The sequence below is a fragment of the Micromesistius poutassou genome (assembly GCF_964030765.1).
Source record: "Micromesistius poutassou genome assembly, chromosome: 9".
NCBI lineage: Eukaryota > Metazoa > Chordata > Actinopteri > Gadiformes > Gadidae > Micromesistius > Micromesistius poutassou.
In genome coordinates this window covers 2,764,363-2,781,188 of record NC_140279.1, presented here as the reverse complement: position 1 = coordinate 2,781,188, position 16,826 = coordinate 2,764,363, and the positions used below count along the sequence as shown (strand labels likewise).

Sequence of the window (16,826 nt, the reverse complement as noted above, 5' to 3'; positions counted from 1 at the left end):
TATGTAAAACCATGTTCTGTGAAACCAAGTCTTATGAAGCTATTCTGACCCGAGTAGAATACAAGTTTAAGCGGAGATCCAAAGCTGTGTATGCAAAATGAATATAATTTGTTTGGGGAGAATGAAGCATGCAACCAGTGAAATCACATTCTTGTTCATGGAATTGCCATCTGAGTGTGGACTAGTCCTGTTTGTATCTAGTGTAGCCTGATCTAGTTATATAGAAATGCATATTTGTTATACCTGCAATAAAGTTTAATAAGTAAACAGTTAGGAAATATGTAGATGCTGATGAATCCATTTTGAGGTACTGGAAACTCCTGCGTTTGAGCCCAGGAAAAGTATTGCATGACCAATATTTGGATGGATAGTAGACAGTTTGTAAGTATTTTTTTTAAATATATATATATATATATATATATATATATATATATATATATATATATATATATATATATATATATATACATACATACACACATAAATATATGTATATATCATATAAATATATAATTAGAAATAAATATATATATATATATATATAAATATATGTATTTATTTTATAAATATATATATATATATATTTTTAGAAATTATATATATATATATATATATATATATATATATATATATATATATATATATATATATATATATATATATATATATATATATATACACATTTAAGTGATTATATAATTTTGGCTTAACATTTCATAAGCTTGATTAACTGACAAGATACGGGCAATTCACACACATTAGTAACAGAGCTGTATTATGCCGATAAAAACATAGAAAAAACATAGCACCATTTGAGGTCCGATAGACAGATCGGTTAGAAAACCTGTTTGCTGGTAGCACCGTCGACCAGTTTAAAAATCTCAAAAGCGGAACACAGACAGACACGCCCACCAACAGAGCAAAAGAGCGGAGATAGACACCTAGAGGAAACCACTTTCCCCACGCAGACAACCATTTACAGCAGCGCGTAGTAAAACTGACCTGTCCCCTCAAAGCACACTAAGACTCTCCAGAGTACTGAGGTGTTTTGAGAAGTTTCATATACTATACTGTACATGTTAAGAAGAGGATAATCAGGTATAACTGTTGCATGAGCGTCTCCTTTTTTTTTTTTTAGTTTTTTTTCTTTCTTTTGTTAAATACACGTATATTAGTTTTACAGTCACTGACAAACGGACACCAGAGTAGCAATGAGGTAGGACGGTAAAAGCAAGATGAAGTAGAACCGGTTTTGTGGATTGTATACAACGTTTGCCACACGTCTTTTGTAGAAGTACGGGTGCAAGGGGTAAAAACAAACCAAAAAAAAACGAAATAAAAACACAGGGGCCCATTTTATCAATCTCAGGTAAATCTGACACGGCGTCTCGCGTCGTAACCACGAAAGATTCTTCTGCGCAGGCAGGCGATGCGACACGGAGCCATGTCGGAGAGTCGAGCTAAGACTGATATCTACCACATCAACCTGTCAAACAACACCCCCCCTAAATAAAAACTAATAACACAAAGCTGCTTTGCTTGTGCAGATTAGACAAGACAGGATTTCACAAGATAAGCCTGAACACAGAAAGTTCCACAGTGCGCATTTTGTACATTTCGGAATTCTTTATATTATTCTAACGCCCCCCCTTGGCGGGGGCGGTGGTGTGATGGGGGGCAGGCGGCCCCCTTGTGGTGACCCCTGTGGCCGCTGTGACCCCAGGTGTTGTTGGTCATACCCCCCCCTGGCCTGGTCTGTGATGGTGCTGGATGGCAGCGTGGATGCTCTAAGCTCTCGTCGCTGTCGGCGTGTGTGTTGCTCATGTGCTGCCTGAGCCCAGATTGTCCTCGACACGGGCCTTGCTACAAGAGACAGGGTCTGGCCTCACAGTTGCAGATAAGGCTAAATATGGGTAATAAATAAAAAAGAAAAAAAAGAAACACAAAGAAATATAAAAAAAAAACGTTGACGCAGATTTGATCTGCCAGAGATGGTTTTCAGTTAAAGGATTACTACCACCGGTAGTAATCCAACTGCAGGAATCCAGCCTTTGATAAACAACTCAACATGACAGTGGCTGTTATAGCTATCTTGAGCACTGTTTAAAAACTACCAACCCTTTTTTTTGGCAACAGAAAATCAAAACAAAAAAGTGACAACAGCGTTACAGAATCTCAGCAAGGTTCGCCTTAACACAGCAGAAACGTTTTGTTTAAATATACTATTTTAGCTGCAAGTATTAGTTATACATGCTGATACTTTGTACATACACCATAAAGGGAGAGATCTGAAATCAAACCATATATATATATATATATATAGATATACATTATAGATCTAATATGACACCTTTGTGGTGGATTAAGATTTGTTTAGCGCTAAAACATTGGCAAGTGCCAGTCTTGTGCAAAATCTGGCTGATTCCTCAGTCAGTCACCTCATTGTTACCTTTATCCCATTCACCTCTCAACACTTTGGCTTTAGAACCACTCACTGGTAAAAAATACTCCATTATCTGTACAAACCTCTGTCATTCCTCACCTAGCATCTTTACACGGTACATTAGCACACTATTCAGTCAATGTAAATATTACATTGCCGAAGACCTTAGATCAGGCTATCTAATTATCAGGTGATACAGCCAGAACGTTTTAGGCCCTATAAACCCGCTTGCCGGTAAAACTACAACAACACCAGCAAATAAATCGACTCAGGTCAGGGGAGAGTCTGTTAAGGTTCAGGAATCTGGTTCCCTTCTGACACGCCCTGCCTTCCAGACACGGGACGTCTTGTCCTGCGGGGGCTGACAGCCCGTCTGACTGAGCCAAAAGCTAGTTCTCATTTCCCATTGGCGCTCAACAACAATCCTGGACCAACAGGTCCTAAGGTGCTTCTTAATTACACAACGATTGTTGGGCCTTTCAATTCTAAAGATAGAACAAATAAAAAGGAAAAAAATATATAATACAATAATATGTCATTTTGGACAATTATGCAGTTACAACTCCTTTAAGATTGTTGAATTGTACCAGGGTTTAAAGTGCATTCAATGTAAATGATTTGGATCGTGGCAGCCGTCTACTGCATCTCGACGGCGTAGCGCGCAGCTCGAACCGTACGATAGATCCTAATCTCGTTTTTGCCAAAGTGGACTGTCAGGGAAATTTAGGGGAAGACCTATCTGTCACCCGTTGAGCGTATCACAACCCAAGATCAATGCAGTATACATTTCTAATCACTGAGCTTCATGTTAGGAGGCAGCCTGGTCTGTGTTCAACAGAGCGCATCACAGCTTTGAGAGGGAACGACAATTTTCTTTGATCTCTCGTCTGCGCGTCAACGCCAATACAACACCTTTTGGACACAACATGGAGCTGAAAGCCAAACGATTCTCCTGACAGAGATGATATAGCCGCAAAAAGACAGATAACTCAAATCAAATAAAAAACGTCACTTTGATAAAACCGGCCAAAATAAAACTGCAGATGCCGTGGGTTAAAGGCGACGGAACTAGACAGCAAAAATATAAACTTTATAAAAATTAAATTTTTATGTACACTAAAATGTCACCGAGATATGGTAGCCTAACAAAAAATAAAGTCTGAATTTAAAACGTCCCAGACATCAAAAAAACTGAACCGAACAGCAAACAAACCAACAACTCTAAAAGACAGAGAGAGAGAGAAAGATACAGAGAGAGAGAGAGCGAGAGAGCGAGAGAGTAGGAGAGAAAATAAGACAAACATAGAAAGGCTTGACGGGCATCTCTGCAGCAGATTCACAGTTAGCCACCTTAGGTCACAGTAGAGATTTCAATCTGTAGCGTTTAGTTCCAGCCTGCAAACAGCCACACAAACCATTCAGGAATCTGGACACAAACAAACAAGGGAGGAGTAGAGGGAAAAACAAACAGAGACCCGACACTAAATGACTCAACGGAAAAGAAAAACAAAACAAAAAAGGGAGACATATCCAAAGTTCTGATGGTATGGCTTAAAGGAAGTTATCACAAGGGCAACGTTCGCCTGTCCCCCGTGGAAGGGTCCGGGAATAGAAGAGGATGGGGGGGGGAGGGGGTTGAAGAGGGCACAAAACAACCCCTGCCATCGGTACAGGACGGCTTCACAGACCGCCTCACCCGCCTCTAATACTGCCTGTATCCAGCACCGGCGCTGTTAAACTAGGGGCCGAGTGGCTGTGGCTCTGCAGAGCCGGCCCGCCCCCGGCTTTGAGGGTGTGAAGCGCGAGCTAGAAGATGCGGTGACCTGCCACCGGGCGCTACGCCGCTCGCTATACACATCACAGCTTAGTAGAGGTCTGGGGGATGCACACAGGCCACCCCGGCGCTGATCCCAATCTATTATAAATCTATTGTAAGGCGATTCTTGGCTGTTAATATGCTTGTTAATATGCATGTCATATGCACCCCCCCCCCCCCCCCCCCCCCCCCCGCCGCACCCCCAACCCCACATAAAAAAAAATAATCCACTAGGCAGTCACAGCATCTGTTATGGACAAAGATTACTAAAAGCAGTAACTGAAATGATTGAAAGCGATTTAGAACCAGCTCACATTTTCAGAGAGCTGTTTGGAGCAGGGGTTATGGCGGACTGGTTTTGTAGTTGAGTCAAAGCAATAGAAATGTGAAGCATTGCTTCACACCAACTGCCTCCAAAACGGGATCTGAATTCCCCACTCATGAATGACCGCATTAATCTCTCTAGGGCAACACAATATCCACCTTCCCCATTGGCTGTCAGTAATTAAGACCCTGTAGTCAAAGTGCTTCTAGATGTTCCTCACCGTTATTTCACACCACTGTCCATCAAACACACGAAAATCCTCAGCAATCACCATGAAACGGGGATCACCACAAATGGCTAACTTCTCACTCAACACACACACACACACACTATACCGTGTCCATATACCGCAACCGCTCATCAACAACTCACAGAGAGGGAAACGCCTCATTCCTCGAAAGACTGAGACCCTGTTCTGACAGCGAGTGATTCTCTACCTGACCAATGACGGCCGACAGAATCCGCCTTGTGTCGCAAACAAAGACTAAAATCTGAAGACCCCAAACTGAAACGGTTATAAAATATTCACACCCATTCCTATGCGCTTAGTGCGGTCACACGGTCGACCGAGCTGATTGGCGGGTGAAGCCGTCTGCAGCCTCCTAGGGGCCAATAGGGGATGCTGCAGGAGGGCCACGGTTACCAAAATAAATAAATAATACCAGTTAGAAAAAAAATAAAAATAAAAAAAATAATAGGAATGCTGCTAATGTCACAGAGAATGACCCCCCCGCCCTTCCCCAGTCCCCAACCACCTACACCCCGCCCTGTCATCTTCACACCACGGCCCAGAGAGAGAGAGATAGAGAGAGAGAGAGAGAGAGAGAGAAAGAGAGAGAGAGAGAGAAAGAGAGAGAGAGAGAGGGAGAGGGAGAGGGGGAGGGGCAGGCCGTGCCCCGTGGCGACCACTACATGGCGTCGTAGGCGTAGTTCTCCATCTTGACCGTCTGCCTGATCAGCAGCTTGGACTCGCGCCGCTCCTCGTTCTTGATGGACTTGTTGATGTCCATGATCTTCTCGCAGATGTACTTGTTCACCTTGGAGAGTCTCTGCGTGATCTCAGCGCTGTCCCCCGTCTCCTGGGACACGCGGTCGTACAGACACTCTGTGGGGGGGAGGAGGAGGAAGGAGTAGCGCGTGTTTACCGTGTGATCTTTAATAGGGCGAGTACGCATGAATTGCATGACGCCCGTGCGACCTGGCCGACCGCATTAGCCCAGAGGTCGTGACCTTTGAGGCCCTGGTTCCCTGCCAGCCGGGGACAGCTAAACGGGTCGCGTGTGTTGACGATGATGAAGTCCACACGGTTCCTCATGCAGGCGTTTTCTGTCCTTATAGAACACTTTATGACTAGAGTATCTCTAGCCTAGCGTGTCCAACTGAAGGGGCATCCCCCGCGACTAGAGCCCCTTAGGAGAGCATCTCTAGTTTAGCGTGTCTGACCGAGGGGGTAAAAACCACGACCTTGCAACGTATGTTTAAACTAAAAAGGACGTATACACCGGCAGAGTCAAGTGGTGGACACTCTCTCAGCTTAAAACAAATCCACATAGGGCAAGGGTTTAGCTGGCAGGGAACCAGTGCTCTGGGGCCGTGGCCTTACCTCGCACTATCTTTAACTTGCTGGGTGAGAGCGGCGGTTTGGGCAGCGCGTCCTTCTTCTTCTTGGTGGCCACGCCGGTGACGCTGCGGTTCTTCAGGGTCTCCGTGCCCCAGATCATCACGGCCAGGTTCTTGGTGAACTTGGAGTCTCCCTGGGTGCGCTGGAGCTGGTGCCACTTCTCTTCCTCCACCCAGATGCCCCCTCCTAGATGGACCTGTGGAGGACGACACCGCCCCAGATCATTACACATGTGCCAAACACACACACACACACACACACACTCTACAACTCCTGGAAGTGTTAGGGAATGAACCCAGAGACACTGTTTGAACACTCTAATCCCCAATGGTTTAAATCCTGACTGGTTTTTAATCCAGACTGGTTCAAAACCACTCCGATCACACCCAGATTAATGACTCCCGGCCAGCAGGTGCGGATCTCCTTTAACCAGCTCACACTCCATCCAATTAGGTAAGGGAACACAGGAGAACATTAAACACTCTGTTTGAAGCAGACAAAGTCTTCAGTGTGTACCCTGTCAATTTATGCAGAAGTCTGCAGAAAACTTCCCACCGACAGGATGACCTAGGCAGCCTTCTCTGGGCAATCGGTTTGAGCAAACGTATCACAGGGCACATTTGACTGCCCCGCCATATCCTCACCTCGCTTATCAGTGCTAAGTCTTTAGGCCCACATCCAAAGGGCTTTTTCCCTGGGCAGCTCATGTACTTAGGGCCCCCAAGCCAGCAGACACAAGCTCTCAAGTTCAACACACACACACACACACACACACACACACACACACACACACACACACACACACACACACACACACACACACACACACACACACACACACACACACACACACACACACAAACCTGTCAGTCACTTTAAATTCCTCTGCTGAAAATAATTAATATGGGGTCCCTGATGTAGGAGGAGAGTTCTAATTTGCTTGTGTTCTTCACGCTTCACGTGGCTACGGGCCCCAGAGCTTGTAGTACCAATTCCCCCCTGTCATCCACCGACAGGACGACGGCTGAATTACGGTGTTTGGGGGGCGCAGAGAACCCTAACAGGCTAATAAACACTGATGATGGTGGTGGTGGTGGTGGCCTGCAGAAACAATAATAATCCTCTCAACCTTGTTTACCTGCTCGGGTAGGGCGGGCGGCCGCAGAAGGGGTAAAATAACTCGAAAAAACCAGGGCTGATTAACTTCAACACCGTGTTCCCTGAAGTTCACGTGTGTTGAGAGGAAATAGGCCGTTTCCCATTAAATCACGCATCTCCACGGACGCACACACAAACAAACGCCCACAAGTGGCCAGGCGGCGGTGAGCCAAGGACAAAGGAGGAGGAGCGGAATGGGATCACGGGGTTAACGGGGTTAATCTCAAATTATAGCTCCACGATAAGGGAGAGGAAACGAAGAAGGGGGAGGAAAACGGTGGAGGAGAAATGGCCACCCTTGTGGCGAGAGAGAGGGAGATGTGACAGAAGGAGCGGTGAGTCATGACTGAACGATGAGGAGGAGGTGACGGGAAAAGGAAAAGGCCAATCAAATTTAAAAAAAGGGGCGGATACGGGGCGCGGTGGGACTGACCTTGCCGTCGTTGCAGGTGTACACCGCTCGCGGAGACGGCGAGTGGCTGGAGCTGGCGTTGGCTTCTTCTCTGCTCATCTCCTGGACCTCTACAATGGGCTCCACCGCCTCCGCCTTGATTGTCTGTGTGCCATTGTCATGCATGGGCTCTAGGAGACATCACATGGCGGGGAGGGTGAGAAGAAGCCATATTTGTAGTCCCGAGTACACAAATCCTGAGTCTGAAATGATTGAAATAATAACAAAACTACAACACTACTCAGGGAAAAGAGTGGACCTGGGATGTGGCTCAGTATCAGCGGTTCCCAGCAGAAGGTGGCCAGGGGGGGGTTTCTGGTTTCTAACCTTGGAACAGTGCCTGCCTGACTCCTTGCTTACCAGCTTGGGGCCAGAATACCCGGTACCGGGAGACAGCCGGTTATTTTAGCCCAGTGGCTAAAGCTAAGCTGACTTGGTGGCTGGCCACTCTAAGCTCCAATTTAGCTGATGAGTTTTAATATTGGTCGGTGCACTCCATCACCTGCCGAACGTTGCCCTTGGGTGCTGTAATCTTCAGCCTGTCCTTTAGATGTCATGCCAGTGGCCCGGCAAGCCAATGACATCCCACAGGGGACAGAGGTCTGATGCAGGCACTTGCCAGGCCTACCGTTTGCTAGACCGCTGTGCCATCCATGGTTACCCCATGTCCTCTTACTCCACATCAGCCTCTATGCACCACTGAGCTGGTGCAGACAAACGCAGGTGGACTGTGTCTAGATGACTATTTTCGTATTGTGGAATACATCAACAGGAAATATTAAACTAAACAATCAAACAAAACCCAGATGGAGCAGTCCGGCCTCTCAGTATGTTAAAGCCCTATTTATGGACTGGGGAAACCACCCGTCCAGTCCAGCTGTGGGGAGGTTTTGGTTTTGTACACCTCCAGTCAGGTAGCGTCAGTCAACTTTGTAAACATTTTTGAAATGGAAACGGGGAAATCTTGTGTTTTCCAGACAGTTACTGTTACAGTTACTTTGGGCCAGAATCAGCCAATCGCGCATGTTGCCCTCTGTTGCAACTCATGCTGCGATATGTCTCATCATTAAAGTGCCCACTGCCCACCAAGGTTGTCAGCTGATTCACTTTGATTTCAGCACCCAGTGAGACTTCTACTTAAAAGAGAAGTGCTGGTTCAACTTGGAAGCATGCACACAAGCATAAAACCCATTTAAATAGCTCCAAATCTAACAACCCTTTTCCTAACAAGCATTTCCTAGCTCCAATAGTAACAAGCTAATGTGGTTCACTTGCACAGCAAAAGGCTACATTTCTCCAACTTGTGCCAGCGTCCTAACATCCCCTTGCGGCATTATGCAAAGCACATGTTAAGAAGTTTGTCTAGTGAGCATGAATTATGGCCCTCTCAGACGGTTTAAGCCCCAGGGCTGAGCCTGTCAATGCCAGGAATGAGCTCTTCTGCTTGACACCTTGAAGAGCTACGTTTGTTCAATATTTTCTCAATGCACTGCGGCCTGGTTGTGAATTGATTACTTCACTATTCACAATGGAACATTGTGAATTCACAACTCACAATGGATCATTGTGAATAGTCGAAAAACTTTGAGGCAAGCAGATCTATCTAATAAGTTCATAGAAATGGCTCTGATTGAAAGCTACTGTCTACTTTGTGAAAAACAAGCTCCACAAAATGACAAGTTGAATGACACGATATAGTCTCATGTGATTCAATATTAATCTAGGCCCTGTTTGGAATTTAAGGTAAGCCGGTTATATTGAGTAAGAAATCAGAGGAAGCCACGATTTTTGGTTTCAGTTTCAGATACCAAGATAAGACTACTTCCAGTTTAGCTGCCATGACGACTCATGCTTTGAACTAGCCCTGACATAGCCAGACCAATTTTGCTAATGCATATTAGTCTGGAACCTCTCAATTTCCAAGAGACGGACAACAATTGGATGGACCTATAACCAATCAGAGCAATGAAATGCGTGACAAATCAGTCACAGCCATCTTTGCTGTTTATTAAACTCAGTTTTCTTCAAAAATATACTATTAAAAAATAAAAGTAATATTGGGGCTGTAGTCAGCCCAAAATAATCTTGGTAGACTGAAATTCAACATACTGTCCAATCGATTGGTTGGAAAGAAATTAAAATCTGCACTTTATCCTAGATTAACTAAATCGGCCACAGTGCACTGAGCGCAGTCTACCTGGTAGCCTAAATAGCATGTCATTACTGTGTGAAGGAAGACAGTGGGTTTTAGAGCCACTCTTGGTCTGAATCACATCAAATACATTGGGCTGCATTTGTCGCTCGAGTCCCCAAAAAGAATGGATTTCAAAGCGCTTCTCTCCTTATGTAAGTAACACCAGTGATTGTCCAGCCCTAATTAATAAACCATTATAATACACCTCCTGTTATTTTTACCACCAAGTAAAAAAAACTGTCTGGCGAACCCTAGATAGGCTTCAAATAACCCTGCAGAGCCAGCTTTTTAAAAGCTGACTTTGCGCTAATGATTGGAAGAAGCTGGGACTTTAACCAATAAAAATACCAAGTTCAGGTCAGCTTGGGAATTCACTGATCAATCACAATTTGATAGTGATAGATGATGGCTTTTGCACCTATCATGAGAGTGCATTTTCCAGGTTCAACCCTTTCGAGATTGAGTGAACAAGTTCTCAAAGTTTAAATCAGCTCCTCTGAATCCGCAGGAAAGTGCTTGCTCTATTCAGAGTTCGGGGTAGGTTTAAGGATGTCCTAAAATTCTACTTGAAAAGGATCCCTGATATCCATAGAAAATTCTGATGTGTGTATGTACGCGGGCGTGTGCGTGTATCTCGTCCCTCACCACTGCCCAGCCTCATGAGAAGCACGTCCTGCAGCCGCCTGTTGAAGTCCCTCAGCTCCTTGACCTCTGTCAGCAGGCTACCGTACTCCTTCAGCTTCTTGGCCTGCTGCACCAGCTGCCGCCGCGTCCGCTCCAGCTCCTGCTGTAGCCTCCTCATCTCCTCCTCCTGCTGCCTGTAGCTGTGCACCAGCTCCTCGTACAGCACACGGGGCACCGCGCCCGCCGCCGCCGCCAACGACTCCTCCGACCCGCAGTCCGTCTCTGCGTCGTGCTGCCGCCGCTGGTCCAGCTCCTCTGGATGTTCCTCTCCTGGGTACTGCTGCTGTTGCTGCTGCTGTTGCTGTCGCTGGTGGTGGTGGTGGTGGTGGTGATGCTGATGGAGATGCTGATGTTCCCCTTCCATGTCTTCGTCGTCGTAGTACCCGTCCTCCTCCTCCTCCATGAGCCGGTCTTCCTCCAGGTAGTCCTCCCCCTCCGTGCAGGAGCTGGCGGCGTTCCTCTCCAGCCGCGCCACCACCGCCGCCAGGCTCTTTGAGGAGGTCGAGGTAGGGCGGCCGTGGTCCTGGGGCGAGGCCTGAGGACGGAAATGATCAAAAGCAAACTTAAGTTCCCCCGAGATAAGGTTATTTGTTCTGGACTCAACCAACCCCCGACTAACCACCCAGTCATCTATGGTGTGACAGGGCAGTAAGATTAAAAGACATTTTTGGGTTGTTACGACATGTCTTAATGTTTCCCAGACTAATTCAATAGGAAGAGTGGGAAGAGTCAGGGAGTTCCTTGATGAGCCGCTCAGAGGATTTGTCTGAAAGGGCAGCTGTCCAGAGTGCTGAATTTGTGTTAATCCTGCATATGGTAAAAATAGTGTACGGGATTTTGGGCACTAGCCAAACATACGCTAATGCCACACTGTATTATAAACATAGCCATCATACCATGCTGTATCATGGACATACCCATATTACACACACACGCACGCAAACCAACACACCCACACCATATTGAGTTAGGTAAAGAACTTCCTTATTACCTTGTGAATTACACTATTACACAGCTAGCCATCATGAAACGAGAATGTATGCTGCAAGCTACAGTTGCAATCCCATTGCCATTGTTTTTAGATATAAAAGGAAAAAGGTAATCATACACAATCCTCCTTCTACAAGACTATTTGAGTCCTCCTTCAAGTGTATGCTAATATCTTACCTTTTTATGTCTCAGAGGCAGCATGTCCTCTTCAAAATGGTTCTCAATAGAATTTCCTGAATATTTGATAGACATCTTGGGAATTTTCATCTTCTTTTGCATTATACTGTCTTCAAATTCCCCTACAGTCTCTGTAAAACGCAGAACCGAAGCAGCAAGCAAGAAAGGAAACGTGTCAGTGAACATTTAAAAACAGGTAAAAACTTTAGATACAACCGTTCCTCCTGTATATTCCAGACTCTTACTTGATCATGTGTATGACATGGTTTTCTTTAAAATAACACATTAACAATAAACAAGTAAGACAACAAGGACACATTATCATTATCATTAGAGGTGATCAATCTTGATACAAAGAAAATAAACAACCAGTCCAGCTATCTGTCTGCGGCGCGTAAAACACAACTGGTGCTTTATCAGCTTTGTAATGTAGCTAAAGACCCCAGGCTTCGGACGGTAATTGAGGACTGAGCTACTGTTACCGAAGCCATGCAATGTGTGCTACTTTGACAGAACCCAGTGCATTGGAATTCGACATTTGGCAGGTGTTGGTGATGTCGCACTAAGCAGTGGGATACCACACAAAGTTAACCAAATAAGCGAACAAACTCGTTTCTAATCAACCCGAATATGTATGAAACGTGTCAACCAAAGATTGTCAAACGTGTTAAGAATACAATTCCAACTAAGGGTGAGCATGCCAGCATCCACGTTAGCTCTCCGGCTAAAACACAGAGCGAGGCAAGGGGCTAACGTTAGCGGAGAGTTGTAAACAACGTCGAATGTACCGGGTTGCATGCCACGTAGTATGCAGGATAACCACCGATCACTCGCCACATACATACATTGTCCGACCACTACACACTTTAAGTCAAATATGACTTAATGACATTATGTCAAGATACGGCTAACTAGCTAACTTTAGCGCATTTAGCAAACGCAGCTAGCCATATCGATGGCTAGCTGGACGTGATCTTGTTGTGGCTGTCAGTGCTAGATTCATGCTGCCCCAGTCTTGACAGATCGACCGAAACACATTTTCGGCTTCCATGCACAACGATGTTATTCTGGAGACAAAGACACTGCGTTAGACGAAAGAAGTGTGGCTACCTAGCCAACTTACCTGCGAGCGCAAGGATCTGTGCTTCGCACGGCTGGCCTGTGCTGTCATTCTCTTCAGTTCTGTGAACCAGATACACCTTCTGATTATCAAAATCTGTTTTGTGCAGGGGTCTGAAGTCTTTCACATTTGAAATGGGTAATGCGTAGCACATGTCTTCATCCAAGAACCTCACAAAGGCATACATTATTTACTTATCTTTGGTCCTACACTTTGGATATGGATGACAGTTTTTGCCTCTCTAAGTATTAAAAATATATACACAAGGGAGGGGAGTTCTGCGCTCGGCTACTCTGGTCTGATCCCCATCACTGAGGTTCATCACTAGGCATTAGCAATGGACTTTAACAATTAAAGATAAGGCAAACGTCAATCGATATAACTATTTTTAAACACTTTATTTAAATGGTTTTTTTTTACGCAAACTGATTTACATATATGCTTATTTCATGTTCTGTATGTATTTATAACATTTCGTTAATTAGTGTAATTAATGTTATTGAATTATTCTTTTTTCTTTTACTGCAGTCTTTGCAAGGGCGTCATCAGCTTTTTGAGAGTGGGGGGGACATATTTAGTCTGGGGGTCCTCCCCCAGAAAAAAATTGAAAGAAGTAGATGCAATTTCCCGCATTCTGGTGCATTTTTACCATGTTTTTAGATTTAAAATGATCTCCCTCTTTCATTGATTTTCCTTGGAGCTGGCATGGTCTGCAAATACTGACTACTATTATGTTATATATATATATATATATTTTTTTTTTTCATTATTATTATTATTATTATATATATATATATCCTAGCCTATATATCATATATAAAAAAAAAAAATATATATATATATATATATATTTTTTTTTTTTAACAGCCATTGCAAACGTTTACATGTCTTGATGATATATACGCTAGGTTTTTTATACAACAAAGTAGGCTATTAGGCACAAATATTTGATCTTTGTGACTTTGAATATTGCTAATGCCAGAGAATGTCTCATGAGGGTGCTAACATTCTTATCAGAAAAGCTGGCTGTGTTTGGCCATGGAAGAACGCAATTTAGCTGTTTGGCCATTCAATGGAAAACTTGGGCTACTTTACTTTACTTTCCTCTTCTTGGAAAAAAAAAAGTCCTTATGTCCATCTCGTGTCGCTGTCGTTGATCCAACTCTCAACAACAGCTTGCTTCGGTCGGCTTCGGTGCGTGTTTTGAATGCGTGCGTGATGCTGCGTTGTGTGTTAAAAAAACAGAAAAACGTGGACGAGTGGATTTCTATTTATATGGGTATTCCCCCTACTGATAACGTGGAACGGATTTGATTGTGAAGCGATGGAAAGAACGCTGGACTAGTAGACCAGTCATGCACTAATATCTTTGATGGCAAATGTGGGGAGGTCGAAATGACTTTTTTTCAAGGGTGGGGGGGACGTGTCCCCCCCCCCATTATATTATGGTGACGCCCATGAGTCTTTGCCATAATCAATGAACTTAACCACTCAATGGAAAATAACAAGAATTGCATGACGCAGAAATTAACCCCTCTATTGCCCTTTTGTTTCAAATACATTTGGCAGTTTAGGTACACTCAAGTGGGAATAAACCCCCAGAGATAACCACCTGCCGGGTGGAATTAGTTCTGTGACCAAACGTGAGAGCCTTTTGTTTTTTCAGAATACGCTTTTCGTATGTCCCTTCATCGTCAATACTCGAGTCCATCTGTCAGAATAGGATGGTTTTCCTAGCAACAGTCAGGTAGTTAAATATTGGGATGAATTCCTCTGTGCTGTTACTCTAACAGCTCCACAGTCGATAAACTGCCCTAACTGTTTCGTTCTGCTTTTGACTGCCATAATTGAAAAGTAACTGATGCAGAACTGCGGATAGCTTTTCTCTTCTGTTTTGTTGTTTCATAGTTTGCTGGAATGGGTGGGTTATGATTATCTCAAATGCCAGGCCCCCCACAATGTGCAATCTCTGTGCTATACGATGGTTCTTCTTCTCAATCTTGCGTGTGTGTGTGTGTGTGTGTGTGTGTGTGTGTGTGTGTGTGACGCACGTGATTGAGTGTGTGTGGATGTGTGTGTTTGTGTGTGTGTGTGTGTGTGTGTGTGTGCGTGTGTGTGTGTGTGTGTGTGTGTGTGTGAGAGAGACACGTGAATGAGTGTGTGTGGGTGGGTGGGTGGGTGTGTGTGATAAAATAAACTATGATAGTGACTGATATTATTAATCACTCACTTATATATGTTATATTATTCTATTCACAAATTATAACAAGGAGCACAATAATACAAACTTTTAACCCTGGTTATTGCACAATTTTGTTGCACAATAGACATATTCAAGTAAAAAGAAATGTCAATGTAATTATGTTTAAATACAAATGCATTACATTATTATACAGCATGACAGACACAGAGGCATATATGGGAATGTAACCCAGATGCTGAGGTATAGTTGTTTTATTTACAATATCTACCCAACACCATGCCGTCAATATACTGAACGGCCAGAGCGCAGGTGAGAGATGGGAGATTTAAGCATCTTCTTAACACGCCTAAGGGAGGATTACTGTTCATCTAATCTTCTCTTAAATGGCCCCTCCTGCCCTCAAGGTTGGATATGCCACCGCTCAGCCGCTAAGTATCAGGTACCTTCACTCTTCTGAGTGGCCAAACTTCCCAGAGTTAAGGCACCCGATACTTCACAGTGGCCAAAGCTCTAAAACAAGACATACAGCCTTGTTTTAGAGTTACTAAACTGTCCTCCTACGGATCCGGATGTTCAATCAATAGGCCCTCCACAGAGTAAGGGACCAGCCCAGTGACTGTGAAGCGACACACTACGTGTGTAATGCCACCAAAACTACAAGATGACGAATATGAGCCAACATTAAAACACATAACCCCTGGGTGTGTGCATTCTCAAGACAAGCGGTGCTGTTTGACGCTATGTTTCCTCTGCGGCAGTGGCAGTCGGTGGCGTGCGCACTGCAGTCAGGACAGAAGCCAGACATCATGTCCTACCTATTAGCGCCACGCTGCCAGGCTCATCTATCTTTATTGGCCATCCATTAGCCTGTATTAGAGGGAGACACATGATAATAGCAGTAATGATGTTGATGATGGAATTAGACTGCAGGGACGAACGTCATCGCCACACCGCTGGGGCCCTGAATCATGAGGACAGACCCCGAGATGAAATCACGGGGCCCCGACGACACACACACAGATGGATGGATGGATGGAACCAAATGAGCACTTCTCTGTGGGGGATGTGTGTACGTGTGTGTGTACATGTGTGTGTGTACGTGTGTGTGTGTGTGTGTGTAATTTGTGTGTACGTGTGTATGGGTGTGTGTATTTGTTTTTGTGTGTTTATGTGTGTGTAAAAAAACAGTGTACAGGGTGTTGGTGTGGGTGTGTAGTGGGCCGGGACACAGCCCACACAGACAGCCAATCAAAATGCAGCACCTGTGCCAATCTGCAGGACGAACAGACGCTGGCACAGGTGCGCGTGATGTTTGGCAGCTGCTGGAGCCAACCAGAGAGATGGCATAAAGATGACAGACCCAGCGATGGCAGAACTCAGCCAGGCATCAAATGGACAGTAAGGAAGAGCAGGATTATTACGGCCAATTCCTGGAAAGACGCTTCAAGCATCGACAAATCAAATGAAATCAGGATGACGAGATAAGGTTTATAGAAGCTCCAAACGTCTTTTAAAGACGTTGAAAGCGTCTACAAATGTTACCTTACCATACAATTGTTATAGTTTGCATACTGGACCCACATCTCAGGCCCGGTATGCAAACGATAATAACTGTTCACAGTCAAGAGTAACGCCCGTTAGAGT

General features: G+C 44.6%; 2 protein-coding genes across 2 annotated transcripts in view; both read right to left on the bottom strand.

The window, feature by feature from the left end:
* agbl4 (AGBL carboxypeptidase 4) overlaps positions 1–1,446 on the bottom strand; it is a gene marked incomplete at both ends in the record, with an annotated part of 50,910 nt that extends 49,464 nt beyond the window's left edge. Inside the window, 1 exon segment of the mRNA XM_084473516.1 lies at positions 1,381–1,446. Within this exon segment, the coding sequence (XP_084329642.1) occupies positions 1,381–1,446 (66 nt within the window).
* On the bottom strand, positions 709–13,202 carry bend5 (BEN domain containing 5). Its single transcript, XM_084473343.1, has 6 exons — positions 12,983–13,202; positions 11,860–11,990; positions 10,654–11,227; positions 7,797–7,945; positions 6,188–6,401; positions 709–5,689 (listed from the first exon to the last, which is right to left on the bottom strand). Exons 1-6 carry the CDS (start codon positions 13,164–13,166, stop codon positions 5,493–5,495), a joined length of 1,449 nt encoding a protein of 482 aa, XP_084329469.1. The 5' UTR covers positions 13,167–13,202; the 3' UTR covers positions 709–5,492.
* Positions 13,203–16,826: the final 3,624 nt, after the last annotated feature.